The following is a 13,434-nucleotide window of genomic DNA, read 5'->3' as shown; positions in this document are numbered from 1 at the left end:
ACAAAGAATGGATCTTAATGACTTACCTTAATGTGTTTCTTTCAATTTTTTTTTTTTTTTATCATACTTGCATATTTAATACAAATAAAAGAAAATGCTTTGTTAAAAAAAAAAATTCCTTTTCCTAATTTTGCGCACACTTTCAATTTTCATACATGCGTTTTTGCAACTATATTTTAAACCGGAAATTAAATGTGCGCATGCGTTCTACACCTAATTTCTAAAACTTCCTGTTGATCGCCGGTTCCACATCATCACTGAACTCCGAAGATCAAAAATGCACATCATGAGGAGAGACAAGAAGGAGGAGGAGGAAGGTGACTATTTTTGTGTAATCAGTTTCAATCGATTCCAGAGCAATTGACATCTCAAATGGGCGAAAAGCCGTTTGTGGAATATGGAAACAGTCAGGCCTAAATCATGTTACAATATATCTTTGATAAATGTTTCAAAAAATATCAAAATTTACACCATATAACATGTTTAAAATCTAAAATTTTGTTAAACGAACTTCAGTAGGCTAGCACATATTTGTACAACAATGTGGGGCGAACCATCTCAGCGCGAAACGGAATCGGTGCGAAACATCGCAGCGCGAACCATGCTTAGGTGCGAAACATCCCGTTACCATACGTTGCGGCTAAACAGAAAATTCAAATATCTTTCATAGTTTACATTACCATGTTCCTTATATGTGGAAAATACACCAGTCTATGTTAATGCAAACAGATGCACAGTTACAAGCCGTGTAGTTCTTGTCATGAACTTGTCAGGTCCGGCACAATCTCTTGATTAAGCTATATAGCTTGATTTAGCTATATAGCTTTATTAAGCTATTCAGAATAGCTTGATTTAGCTATTTTATCACACTTTTATCTCAGATGTGTTATTTTCCAAGTATGCACCAAAATCGCACCTTGGTGCAGTGATGATATTCAAACTTGAACTCTTATGAAAATAATGCATGTAAAAATCACTAATCAAATTGCGTCTCCTTAAGAGACTTTGTACTCAAAGTTCTTAAAGTTTTGGGGCTATATAAAGCAATTGATACAGTTACTTCTTCAATGAATTTATAAAGGAGGCCAATTATGGTCAACAAGATAATTGATTGGTAATAATTCAGTACAATGAGAAGCAATCATACTTTTCCATGCCTCAACGCACACAGGGTAGTGTACAGTTACTCAAACAATGGAAATTCATCTTTTGCTTAAAAGTATTCAAATGCTGCAATGTTAGAACTATCTTTGATTTGGGTTGTTGATTTGATAACCCATATTACGTATATGAATAGTCAAATACTTGCGACTTTTTGTCTATTTTGTACAAATAACATTTTTGTGAAAACCTGCATATGAATTGCTTTATCAAGCTATTTTGAATAGCTTAATAAAGCTATATAGCTATTTCAAACTATATAGCTTAATCAAGAGATTGTGCTGGACCTGCTTGTGTCATATTACTTTTGTCAGGTTGGGACGAATTGCCCAAATGGCATATATATCCCAATTGGGATGATAATCAGGCGAGTTTATTTTTTGTTAAACTTTTGTTGTTATTCCCGTGAGAACGCAGCTTAAACAAGCGATGCATTGTGGATCCAGAAGTTACTGCAGAAAAAAATTGTTTTTTATCAATGTTTAATGCCGAATTTTCTCTTCGCCCAGGCATTGTCGTTAGAGCTCGCATTGCAAGCGGCGCTTCACGTCACTCACTGCACTCGCTATAATATCCAGTGCCTCAAGGTGGTTTTATTTGTTTTGTGAAATTGACCCCCAAGAATTTAGGATCCTCTCTTTACAGGACCCTAGGTCTGGTGAAAGTATGTGATTTACCAGATACTAGTAACAGATTCATGTCATTGAGACCAGAAAAGAGAAATTATATATATAATACAAATGCACGTCACCTTCAATGTATACATTTTATTGCTTTCTTTAATAATACCGGGTATGTAGATGAACACTAAATTATCACATGATGTCTTAGTTATTTCATAGATAATAATCTTAATCTTTTCTTAATAAATCTACATTATCACACAATATCATCATTTTCAGAAAAACGGAGGAAATTTGGATTAAAGTTGGCGATGTTTTACAGTGTTTTTAAAACGTGTTATGACTGAAGCTTTGCTAAATGAGTTAAACAGGGGAAAATTAGAGACAATCTGACAATTTCACTTTCTGTTTTTTGAAGATAATTAAATAGAAAAGCATTGTTCACCAATTGGGAAAAAATACTGCCAAATTGGGAAAAATTGAACTTATTTTCAATTGGGAATGGGGCCGAATTTTGGCACCTGAGAAGGTACTGATAAATCCCTGACATTGTTTACACTAACTAATGAATTGTCATTTGGATTAATATTTTATAATCTGTCATGTTTATTTTGCTTTGTAGGTGGTGGAAATCCATTCCACAACTTGGAGAAAACAGCAGTGCTCCAGGAGGTCAGTTAATTTGTCAAGTATTAATTTGCTATCCTTTGAATCAAATAAATTTTATCTATTTATCAAAATAGATGATATGTTATATATATTAAATGACTTTTTTCAGGCCAGGACATTTAATGAGACTCCAATCAATGCCAGAAAGTGCAGCCATATTCTGACTAAAGTTCTCTACTTGATTAATCAGGTACTTTACTCCCCTAAATATAAAAATTCTACAGTATCTGTGAAAATTGATGATATTTTCTGTAGGAAGTTTTTTTTTAATATAGATTTATCATAAATTCAAAAATATGTAAAATAAGGGACCATCATGTCTCTTGAAATCAAATGAGACTAATTTACTGATATGTTTATTTTGAAATTTAATAAATTTATTAAAAATTTATTAAAATTACAGGGAGAACAGATCGGATCAACAGAAGCTACTGAGACTTTCTTTGCTATGACAAAGCTTTTTCAAGCCAAGGATGTACGTAATAAGTTATAACACTCTTCAAAAGTGTTTGGATACATGTAATTGACTTATATTAATTAACATGATATATTTTTGATGATATGTTTTGTGTCAAAATTATTCATGAAAACAGGTGCAAAATATGTAATTTCAAGTTCACTTAATCCTAGAACCTGTATTTGAAAATTAATGAAGAGAGAGGTTTAAGATTGAAATATCTATGCTATATTTTGAAAGAGAAATGATATGGTTCTGTTAACATTTTAGCCCATTTTGCGAAGACTGATGTACCTTGGAATAAAAGAAATGTCCAAGATTGCTCAAGATGTGATCATTGTTACTAGCAGGTACTGTATACATAGTACATGTATTGCTATTTACATAAATATGAGAAGACAATCATTGTATTTTGACTCCTGTAAATACAAAAAATATAGCTTGACCTGAATGAGCTCTTTTTAGCATTTTGAATAGATCAGATTTGGCCTGTTTTCAATCATGGTTTTAATAACTCTGTATTGTAGTTTAATGAAGGACATGACAGGAAAAGATGACCAGTTTAGGGGACCAGCCATCAGAGCTCTCTGTTCAATCACTGATGTAAGTATTTGTTTTTATACCCCCGCTCCGAAGGAGAGGGGGGTATACTGTTTTACCCTTGTGTGTCTGTCTGTCTGTCTGTCTGTCTGTCTGTCTGTAACAAACTTTGGTCGCAGTTTTCTCAGCAACTACTCATCAGAGGTGCTTGAAATTTTAACACACTCTTTGTTTAGGCATGCCATATGGTGGGATTCATTTTTGTATGAATTCGATGTCAACTTCCTGTTTATCCCTGCGTTTGTCCGTACCATACATAAAAAAATTTGGTCGTAGTTTTCTCAGCAACTACTCATCGCAGATGCTTGAAATTTCAGCACAATCTTTGTTTAGGCATGCCATATGGTGGGATTCATTTTTGTACGAATCCGATGTCAACTTCCTGTTTATCCGTGCGTCTGTCCGTATCACACATAACAAACTTTGGTTGCAGTTTTCTCAGCAACTACTCATCACAGGTGCTTGAAATTTTAACACACTCTTTGTTTAGGCATGCCATATGGTGGGATACATTTTTGTACTAATCCGATGTCAACTTCCTGTTTATCTGTGCGTCTGTCCGTACCACACATAACAAACTTTGGTCGCAGTTTTCTCAGCAACTACTCATCATAGGTGCTTGAAATTTTAACACACTCTTTGTTTAGGCATGCCATATGGTGGGATTCATTTTTGTACGAATCCGATATCAACTTCCTGTTTATCCATGCATCTGTCCGTACCATACATAACAAATTTTAGTCGTAGTTTTCTCAGCAACTACTCATTGCAGATGCTTGAAATTTTAGCACAATCTTTGTTTAGGCATGCCATATAATAGGATTCATTTTTGGAACAAATCCGATGTCAACTTCCTGTTTATCCATGTGTCTGTCCGTACCATACATAATAAATTTTGGTCGTAGTTTTCTCAGCAACTACTCATCGCAGATGCTTGAAATTTTTTCTTTGTTTAGGCATGCCATATGTTGGGATTCAGTTTTTACAAATCCGATGTCAATTTCCTGATTATCACTGTTTTTGTCCATAACTGAACTTGTGTATTCACATCAGAGAGGGGGTATTATTAGTGAGCATTGGCTCACAGACTTCTTGTTTATTTCTAAAATCATTTTATCCCCCCTCCCCCCTTCCCAAAATTACTAGTAATTAGTCTGTTAGAACAATTATAGATTAAGGAATGAACATCAAAGGGCAATGTTAAACATGGTCACTCTTGCTTTACATGTATTAACAACAAATTAAGTGCATGTTCTTGATTTGTTTAATGGAAAATGACTCAAGTAATTTAAGATTTTGTGATTTTTTTAGAACACTATGCTACAGAGTATTGAGAGGTATATGAAGCAGGCCATAGTGGACAAGAACCATGCTGTATCTAGTGCAGCTCTTGTCTCCTCTTTGGTAATTATATTCATAAGCAGAATCTTTTCTTTTTTGAAATTACCATTCAAGTAAGTTAATGAAGGATAAAATTTTGGAATTAAAAAAGTCATATGGTATGATTTCTCTGCTAAAAGTTAATGACCTCAGATTTAATTTCTGCTTGAAATCCAAAAAATATTTATTTATATGAAATAAAGAAAAGGAAGCAAATTTATGAAATTTGAAAGAAAAACAAAACCAGAGAAAGTAATGATTAATATTAAAATTATAGCACCTGAGTAAAGGAAGCTCTGAGGTGGTCAAGCGATGGGTGAACGAGGCACAAGAGGCAGTGTCCAGTGATAACATAATGAATCAGGTAATATATTTCTGTCACAGTTGTCTGTATTATACATAGATAATAGGAATATTTGTGTATGTAAAATTTCTATCCTCACGATAAACTAACAGAATTCACAGTTAATATGAACTGTTTATTTATCTGTAATTGATAAATTAGTTTCCTTTTTACATGAAAAGTTTCATATTAGCTTGTTCTTTTAATGTATCCCTTTATATTATAATTTTCTGTTTATTTTAAACCCAGATTTCTGATTGTAGAATAATCTTTATGTTAGCTGATATTGAAATCGTCATTGTTATTTCAGTACCATGCTTTGGGTCTTCTTTACCACATTAGAAAATATGATCGTCTTGCTGTCACCAAATTAGTCAGCAAGTTCAGCAAGCACTCTCTTAAGTCACCATATGCCTACTGTCTACTGGTACGTACCGTATGCTTTTTTTAATGGCCTAATGTACCTTCATGTGAAGTTCTAAAAATAACTCATTTACAACTGGAAGTAAAAAAAAAATATACATGTATATTTCCCAAAAGTTAATATGTAGTATTTTTTCCTAATGGAAAACTTGTAATGTATGTTACTGTACCTGTTTATATAGATGTCTTATTAATGTTTTCCCTTCACAGATTCGTATTGCCAGTAAACTGTTTATATACATGTAGATATCTTACTGATGTTTTCCCTTCACAGATTCGTATTGCCAGTAAACTGTTTATATAGATGTCTTATTGATGTTTTCCCTTCCCAGATTCATATTGCCAGTTAACTGTTTATATAGATGTCTTATTGATGTTTTCCCTTCACAGATACGTATTGCCAGTAAACTGTTTATATAGATGTTTTATTGATGTTTTCCCTTCACAGATACGTATTGCCAGTAAACTGATGGAAGAGGAAGGTGCAGGGTGAGACAGTCATTTTCCTCGATTGCTTTTACAACATTTAAAAATTTATTTGTTACCTCTCTTACTGCTTAGACATTATGATTTGCAGCTGGTTTATTCTAAAATCATGAGAATATTGACTTAATTAAAGTTAAAGGTATGCTAATATTTTTTTATATCAGTTGCTCACAATTGTTATCTGTAAATATCTATTTTACAGGACAGAAAGTCCAATGTTTGACTTTATTGAGAACTGCCTTCGACACAAGAGTGAGATTGTCATCTATGAAGCTGCTCATGCTATTGTGAATTTGAAGAACACCTCGGCTAAGGAGCTGGCTTCTGCTATCCCAGTTCTTCAGTTGTTCTGTAGCTCACCAAAGCCTACACTGAGGTTTGCTGCCATTAGAACTCTTAACAAGGTAAGGAGTTTACAATGATAGATAATAAACATGTATACAGTATACACATGTAGCTAAATACAAAAAGTATAATTTTATATGTACATGTAGCCAAAAAAAAAGATTGGTACTAAATATGCTCTGAATGACATTTATTAAGTTTGTTACAAGCATAAAAAAGGAAAATAAATTAGAAAAAACCCCTTTCATATGAAATGTTTTCTAAGAGTTGATGAAATTTAAATTTTTTTTGTACGAGGGTGTATTGTACATTTACATGGTACAGAGATGAAAAAGTTGATGTGAGGTTTTAATTAGAATATGAACATGTTACTGATTGTATATGTCTGTTGAAGGTTGCAATGAAGCACCCAGCTGCAGTGACAGCCTGTAATATGGAACTGGAGAATTTGATCACAGACTCCAACAGAAGCATAGCCACACTGGCCATTACAACATTACTCAAGGTAGGTAACTCTTACATCTATCAGTATTACTTTACATGTCACAGTTTGTCTTTCTTATTTCTGTGTGCACTCTTAACCAAGAATGGTAAGATAAGATGGAATGCAAAAAAACAAAAAAAAAAAAAAAAAAAACAAAAAATTCGAAGAAGCATAGAAGGAGCTTCTGTGTTCAGACTTAACGGAAACTTATCAAATGATAAATTTGACTAATTGATCTTTCACATTAATCTCCCTGGTTAATTTTATGTAATACTTGCAGAATTACTTCTCATTATTAGCCCAACATGTTTATGTATGTTTAATTCAGGATAAGATAATTTGAGGTCTGTTTTTAGACTGGGAATGAGAGCAGTGTGGACAGGCTGATGAAACAAATCTCAAGTTTTATGAATGAAATCTCTGATGAATTCAAGATAGTTGTTGTACAGGCCATTCAGTAAGTACTACAGCAATCATCACAAACCATTCTTGTTTCTGGCAGTCAATGTATGTCAAACTCTTCAAAAATTAACATGCTAGTACCTAGACTAGCTGTATATATTGTCAAAGTGCATGTAAGTTATTGTGTGATTTCTGCAACAATGTTTTTCACTTACATAGGAGTACAAAAGATTCATTTAAATCTTATAATTCTAGATCACTGTGTTTGAAGTTCCCAAGAAAGCACAATGTGTTGATGAACTTCCTGTCTTCTATGCTTAGAGACGAGGTAAGATGAATTCTTTAACAGAATTTTCATCATCATAATGACGGTGCAAGTTCAGAATTTAAAAAAAAAAAAGAGAGATTGTAATATCTTCAAAAATTCTTGATATTGTGTTAAAATATAGAATTGGAATTTACTGAATTATGAGGTCTAAATTTAATTTTGTTTATAGGGAGGTTTTGAATACAAGAAAGCCATCTGTGACAGCATCATCACAATCATCGAGGAAAATGCTGATGCCAAAGAAGCAGGTATGACATTTTACTATAAAGTGCAAATTTCTACATGTATTTATGGAAAGTTGTGTCTTTTAGTTTCTTTTCAATATATTCGTGTAGAAATTCTAGAGCTTCATATGGTTCTGTTTGTGTACAGGTTTGGCTCACTTGTGTGAATTCATTGAGGACTGTGAACATACTGTCCTGGCAACCAGAATCTTACACCTGCTTGGGAGGGAAGGACCCAGAACTCCCACCCCCTCCAAGTACATCCGCTTCATCTACAACAGGGTCATCCTGGAGCATGCCCCAGTCAGAGCAGGTAAGAAAGAAAATATTAAGTATAGATGCATATCATTTTGGAAGGGAATAAAAAAGTAGAATTCTAAGTTATGTTAAAGAATGATTAGTAAAATATTATAAGGGTTAATCAGGTCAGTAAAAATGTATCACTGGTTTGTGTATCTTAAAGAACGATAAAAAGATAGAGATTGAAAACTTTTCATTTGAAAATGATAAAACAGACTGAGCTTTGTATGAAAAACATTTTCTAAAATCTTTTCCAGCTGCAGTGTCGGCTCTGGCTAAGTTTGGAGCTCACTGTGAGGAACTGTTACCTAGCTGTATTGTACTCTTAGAGAGGTAGGCATATTCCTCTCTTACTTATTAGGGTCATCCTATGATTATCATCTTTGTGTTGTGTTCTGTGGACTTGTATTTATTATTACTTATTATATATCAAGGTGATATTTGAGTTAGGAAGTTTTTAGATAAGTTTAACTCCTTCTCTTTACAGGTGCCTGTTGGATACAGATGATGAGGTTAGAGACAGAGCCACCTTTTATGTCCACGTCCTCCATCAAAAACAGAAAGCTCTCAACTCTGCCTACATACTTAATGGTAAACATCTTATGAATTATTTAAGAAATAATTGCTTAGTTTTAAGCTCACCTGATTAAAATTTGTTTGCTGTCAGATGAACTTTTTTTTTTGACTGTTTAATAAATTTTTCGGTGTATCATTGTATATGAAATTCTATTTTGGCAGTAGTTGATGTACTAAAAGCAAAGGCACCAAAATACACTTATAAATCCCACTAATACAAGTTTGCGGCCACTCTATCATTTCTCTTTTTGTTGACAAACTTTAACTATGTTTTCAATTTGCAGGGGTTATTAATTACAAATTGCACTAAAATAAATCTTCATGATTTACTTGATGATTTGATGTGTTAGCCTGGGGTTTTGTTTTGTTCCAGGTTTACAGGTGTCTGTTGTTGGACTAGAGAGGGCACTCCACCACTATACATTGGAACCCTCGGAACAACCATTCGACATGAAGTCTGTACCACTGGAGACCCAACCCATCACAGAACAGAAAGCTGGTAAGTATGATTAATGAACAGTTGTTCATGAAAAAAAAAATACAATTTGTAAAACTTAATATAAAGAGTTCTTTTATAATTTTTTTTTTTTTATATTGAGAATCATTGAATTGCTTCATTTTCTGTGGATGAATATGTTTTAAATGTCATTGTATTTGACAGTGAGAGAACCAGGTGACACTGCAGCACCTAAAGCAGAAAAAGTGGCAGCTTCCAGACAAGATGTTTATGCTGGTAAGGGGAGGTCAATCTGTAAATATACAGAAATCGTCATATTCTGCCCCATTAATGTGTGATCATGAATAAAAATTACAGCTGAAAATACCAATAAGAAGAGGGTAAAATTTGTCTTAAATACTTTAGTCTGTTAACTTTTATAAGTTAGATATTCGGTTATGAAACCAGTGTTTGTTATGTGTAATTACAGAACAATTGAGAGCCATACCAGAGTTTGCTAATTTGGGAAACTTGTTCAAGTCCTCTTCTTTACCTGTGGAGCTGACGGAGTCAGAAACAGAGTATGTGGTACAGTGTATCAAACACACCTTTGGGCGATACATTGTATTCCAGGTACTATCTTTTTATAAGTATTTAACATTCTTGTTTTTATAATACATGTACTTCCTTTTGAATCAAAAGTTTTGATTTTAGTGGAAATAGAAAGTTTCATATATTCATACCTTTAAATAAAGATCCATTTCTACCACTTTGAAAATGATTGAGTATGGAATTTACTTATTACATTTATAGTATGTAAGTAATAATATGTAAGATGGAATTTATGATGAAAAATGAAATATGTTTCTCTTTCAATATATTGATGCAGAATATTAGTTTTCGTGGGATGAAAAAAATCACGACATTAGCAGTAGATGTGTACTTTTTGATATCTACTTCGTTATACAAAATGGACAGTGATAAAGTAAATGTGTGTTTGTAGTTTGACTGTACTAACACTCTGAATGACCAAGTCCTGGAGCGTGTAACTGTCCAGATGGAGCCAGCTGAGGGCTTTGAGGTTCTGAAGATGATTCCTTGCCCCTCCCTGCCATACAATAAACCAGGGACCACCTACACAATGGTCAGACTACCCGAGGATGCTCAGCTAGGTACAGATTATTTCCTGTCAGACATTTAATTAATGGTTGATGCTGCAATTATCATGATATTTCATTCATCAACTTTCTTTTTCATTACATTTTAACTGTTAAAATGCAAATTTTCACTGAGAAATACATGTATATTTTGTCCTTATGATAAGTCATTATATATTCATTTCCTACCTTCTTATAATTCAAAAGAAGAAAAAGTACCATGTTTGATTTTATACATGAATTGTGTGGTTAGTTATTATGTGTTCTCAGCTTATGAGTTTGGAGGTAACAAACAAATAAAATATGTATATTCTGTTACAGTAACTGGAACATTTAGCTGTGTCCTGAAGTTTATAGTAAAGGACTGTGACCCAAATACAGGAGAACCAGATGATGAGGGATACGAGGACGAATATGTCCTTGAGGATGTAGAGGTCACTGTGGCTGACCATGTACAGCGAGTTATTAAACCAAACTTTAGCGCCTCCTGGGAGGAAGTTGGCCCAGAAAATGAATTGGAGGATACATACGCCTTGTCTACAGTTAAGACTTTGGAAGGTAAGAAGATGCTGATGTTCAGAACCTTTCAGGATTTTATCCACAAAAGGATGAATAAAGATTTTGTTCAAATATTTGTGTACAGCTGAACAAAAAAGTCATTGAGCTGTGTTTATTGATGTCTTGCTCTTTTACATGACAGATGCTGTGAAGCAGATAATACAGTTTATGGGTATGCAGCCATGTGAGCGATCTGATAAGATTCCAGAGGGTAAGAGTTCCCACACCCTGTACCTGGCAGGGGTATATAGAGGGGGACATGATGCGCTTGTACGGGCCAAGCTGGCCCTATCAAATAACGGGGTCACCATGCAGTTAACTGTCAGATCAACTGATCCTGATGCTTCAGAAGTCCTAGCTACAGCCATTGGTTAATTGTGTGTGCTTAAAAACAATAACTCATAAAATTTTTGGAAATGTTTATTATAATATGAAAAAATATAAGAAACATTTGAGATTGAATTAATAGAAAATATATTTGTCATTTTATTCTTATTGTTGTTGGGATATAATGTATACAAATAAAAGTATCATGTCTGTGTTACACTCTATTTTTTTTCAGTTTAAATAATGATTTTTAAAAGTCAAACAAAAGTGTTCATAGTTAACACACTGAATATGTACTTATGTAAAGCAATGAGGGAAATGAAGTACATGTATTTACATATAATGCATACATGGATTTGTATACATATTTGTGTGTGTAATATAAATTTTAAACTTTCTTAGCGGCAACTTGCCACAAGGGCCACTTTTCATTCCCCTCCAATGATCTGTACAAAGTACAATTTTTTTCTCTAAATCATGACCCCTGATTCATGTTGACAAAGGTATAATATAATTCTTCTAAATTGAAGTTGAAATGATTCTATATGTAATTAAAATTTTTTGAAATATCAAGTCATATCAGAGCTTTTTATGAAATGATAAATATGTAATATTGCAAGATGTCCATAAGTGTAATCTTAAATTATGGTAGGCTGTTGACATATTAATTTGCGCAACATATGTCCTCTAACTAATAGTCCTACTTTGAGTACTCCATTGCATAGACAACGAGAAGAATTCTGGATCAGGAAACTAGACATGGCCTTTCCGTATGGTTGCAAGGACCACAAAAATAATGTAGTGAATTCCTGAAGCCCACAGTGTGCAAATGTGAATGTGATGGGACCTTTAAATGAAACATGTAGATTAAGACGTAGTCATGGACATCGATCATACCATAGACCAAATATACACGGTGTCTTTGATTCACATGGTGTCTTTGATTCACTTTTTACAACCATTCCTCATAATAAATTAAAAACTAGGCTTTTTGATATATCATCAATTGCTTCTTCAATAAAAATGGAAGTCAGAAGTTTTGGCATCTTTTGATTGGTCATCAATAACATTACTTTGTTAAAAATCACTCTGATTCTATACACAATAACTCTGAAGTTGATATTAAAAGAATGCTGGAGTTCCTAATTGACAACATTTAGGTGGTCTTCGGAGGTCTTCCGACAAACTGTTGGAGTTTTGATGGGCACTAATTGTGGTTCTTTATTATCTGACCTGTTTTTATATTCCTATGAAGCAAAATTTATTCAAAAACCTACATAGAAGAAGTGGCCTTTAATTTGACAAAAAGATATATCAATGAAATAATTTCAATTAACAATACATGTTGTTACTTCCATTCATATTTCGATATATCTCAGTGAACTTGGGAGGAGGGGGGGGGGGCACCACAGAGTCTGCCACATCTGCTTCATATTTAGACGTTGTACTGACTATAGACGACTAACAACTAAATTGTATGACAAAGGAGATGATTTCAGCTTTTCCGTCGTCAACTTTATTTATGTAGTAATATCCCGATATCATCTGTGTTAATATCTCCCAACTTATTCGATGCCCCGAGTTAGATCAATTTTTTGAACCGAGACAGGCTACTGACAGATAAGTTGATGTTAAAGGAATTTCAAGAACCTCGTTTAAAGTCAGCATGTCATAAATTCTATGGTCATTATAATGACCCTGTTTTCAAATATAAGCGATCACTGGGTCGTATTTTGACTTGTGGGTGAATTAAAATAGATGACCAGACATATATTTATCAACCTGCACTATAAATATACAGACAACGTGAATTCATTACCACGCAGATAAGCCAAAAACAATATAGTGCTTGAGTACTCACAACCAATACCTTTCACATAGGCCTCTTTGAAGAATATTTATTGCGAAAAGATAAGGTATTTTAATCTCATTATTTATTTATCTATTATTTACAAGTGAACCTGCTGACCATTAAAATTAAAGTATGAAAGTCCCTTTTGTACCATATCAAAAATCTTTGTATAAGGTGGATAAAAAAAAATGACAGGCACATATTTATCAACCTGCACTAAAAATACAGGCAATGAGAATAATTTTCTACATCTCAGCATATGTCTTTTGGCATTGTCTAAATACCTGCCGAATATCTTATTGA

At 33.5% G+C, this 13,434-nt stretch overlaps 1 protein-coding gene across 1 annotated transcript; it reads left to right on the top strand.

Annotated features, from left to right (window-relative positions):
* The first annotated feature begins 237 nt into the window (after window positions 1-237).
* On the top strand, window positions 238-11,493 carry LOC133187359 (coatomer subunit gamma-2-like). The gene is made up of 24 exons (XM_061322703.1): window positions 238-317; window positions 2,407-2,456; window positions 2,563-2,643; window positions 2,857-2,928; window positions 3,181-3,260; window positions 3,438-3,513; window positions 4,822-4,914; window positions 5,168-5,254; window positions 5,544-5,660; window positions 6,105-6,145; window positions 6,345-6,546; window positions 6,882-6,992; window positions 7,328-7,428; window positions 7,629-7,701; window positions 7,871-7,949; window positions 8,074-8,238; window positions 8,483-8,558; window positions 8,713-8,816; window positions 9,175-9,300; window positions 9,463-9,534; window positions 9,728-9,870; window positions 10,241-10,409; window positions 10,716-10,952; window positions 11,095-11,493. The coding sequence occupies exons 1-24, from the start codon at window positions 278-280 to the stop codon at window positions 11,325-11,327; spliced, it is 2,628 nt and encodes an 875-aa protein (XP_061178687.1). The 5' UTR covers window positions 238-277; the 3' UTR covers window positions 11,328-11,493.
* Window positions 11,494-13,434: the final 1,941 nt, after the last annotated feature.

Source organism: Saccostrea echinata, unplaced genomic scaffold (assembly GCF_033153115.1).
Source record: "Saccostrea echinata isolate AGI-Se365-2 ecotype Australia unplaced genomic scaffold, CSIRO_AGI_Sech_v1 ptg000015l, whole genome shotgun sequence".
NCBI lineage: Eukaryota > Metazoa > Mollusca > Bivalvia > Ostreida > Ostreidae > Saccostrea > Saccostrea echinata.
Note: the sequence above shows the minus strand (reverse complement) of the source record. Positions and strands in the feature narration are given on the sequence as shown.

Coding starts and splice junctions, on each gene's coding strand:
- LOC133187359 (XM_061322703.1), top strand. CDS start 278: ATGCACATCATGAGGAGAGACAAGAAGGAGGAGGAGGAAG. Junction 7,950..8,073: donor TGCTGATGCCAAAGAAGCAG/GTATGACATTTT, acceptor GTTTGTGTACAG/GTTTGGCTCACTTGTGTGAA. Junction 9,301..9,462: donor CATCACAGAACAGAAAGCTG/GTAAGTATGATT, acceptor TGTATTTGACAG/TGAGAGAACCAGGTGACACT.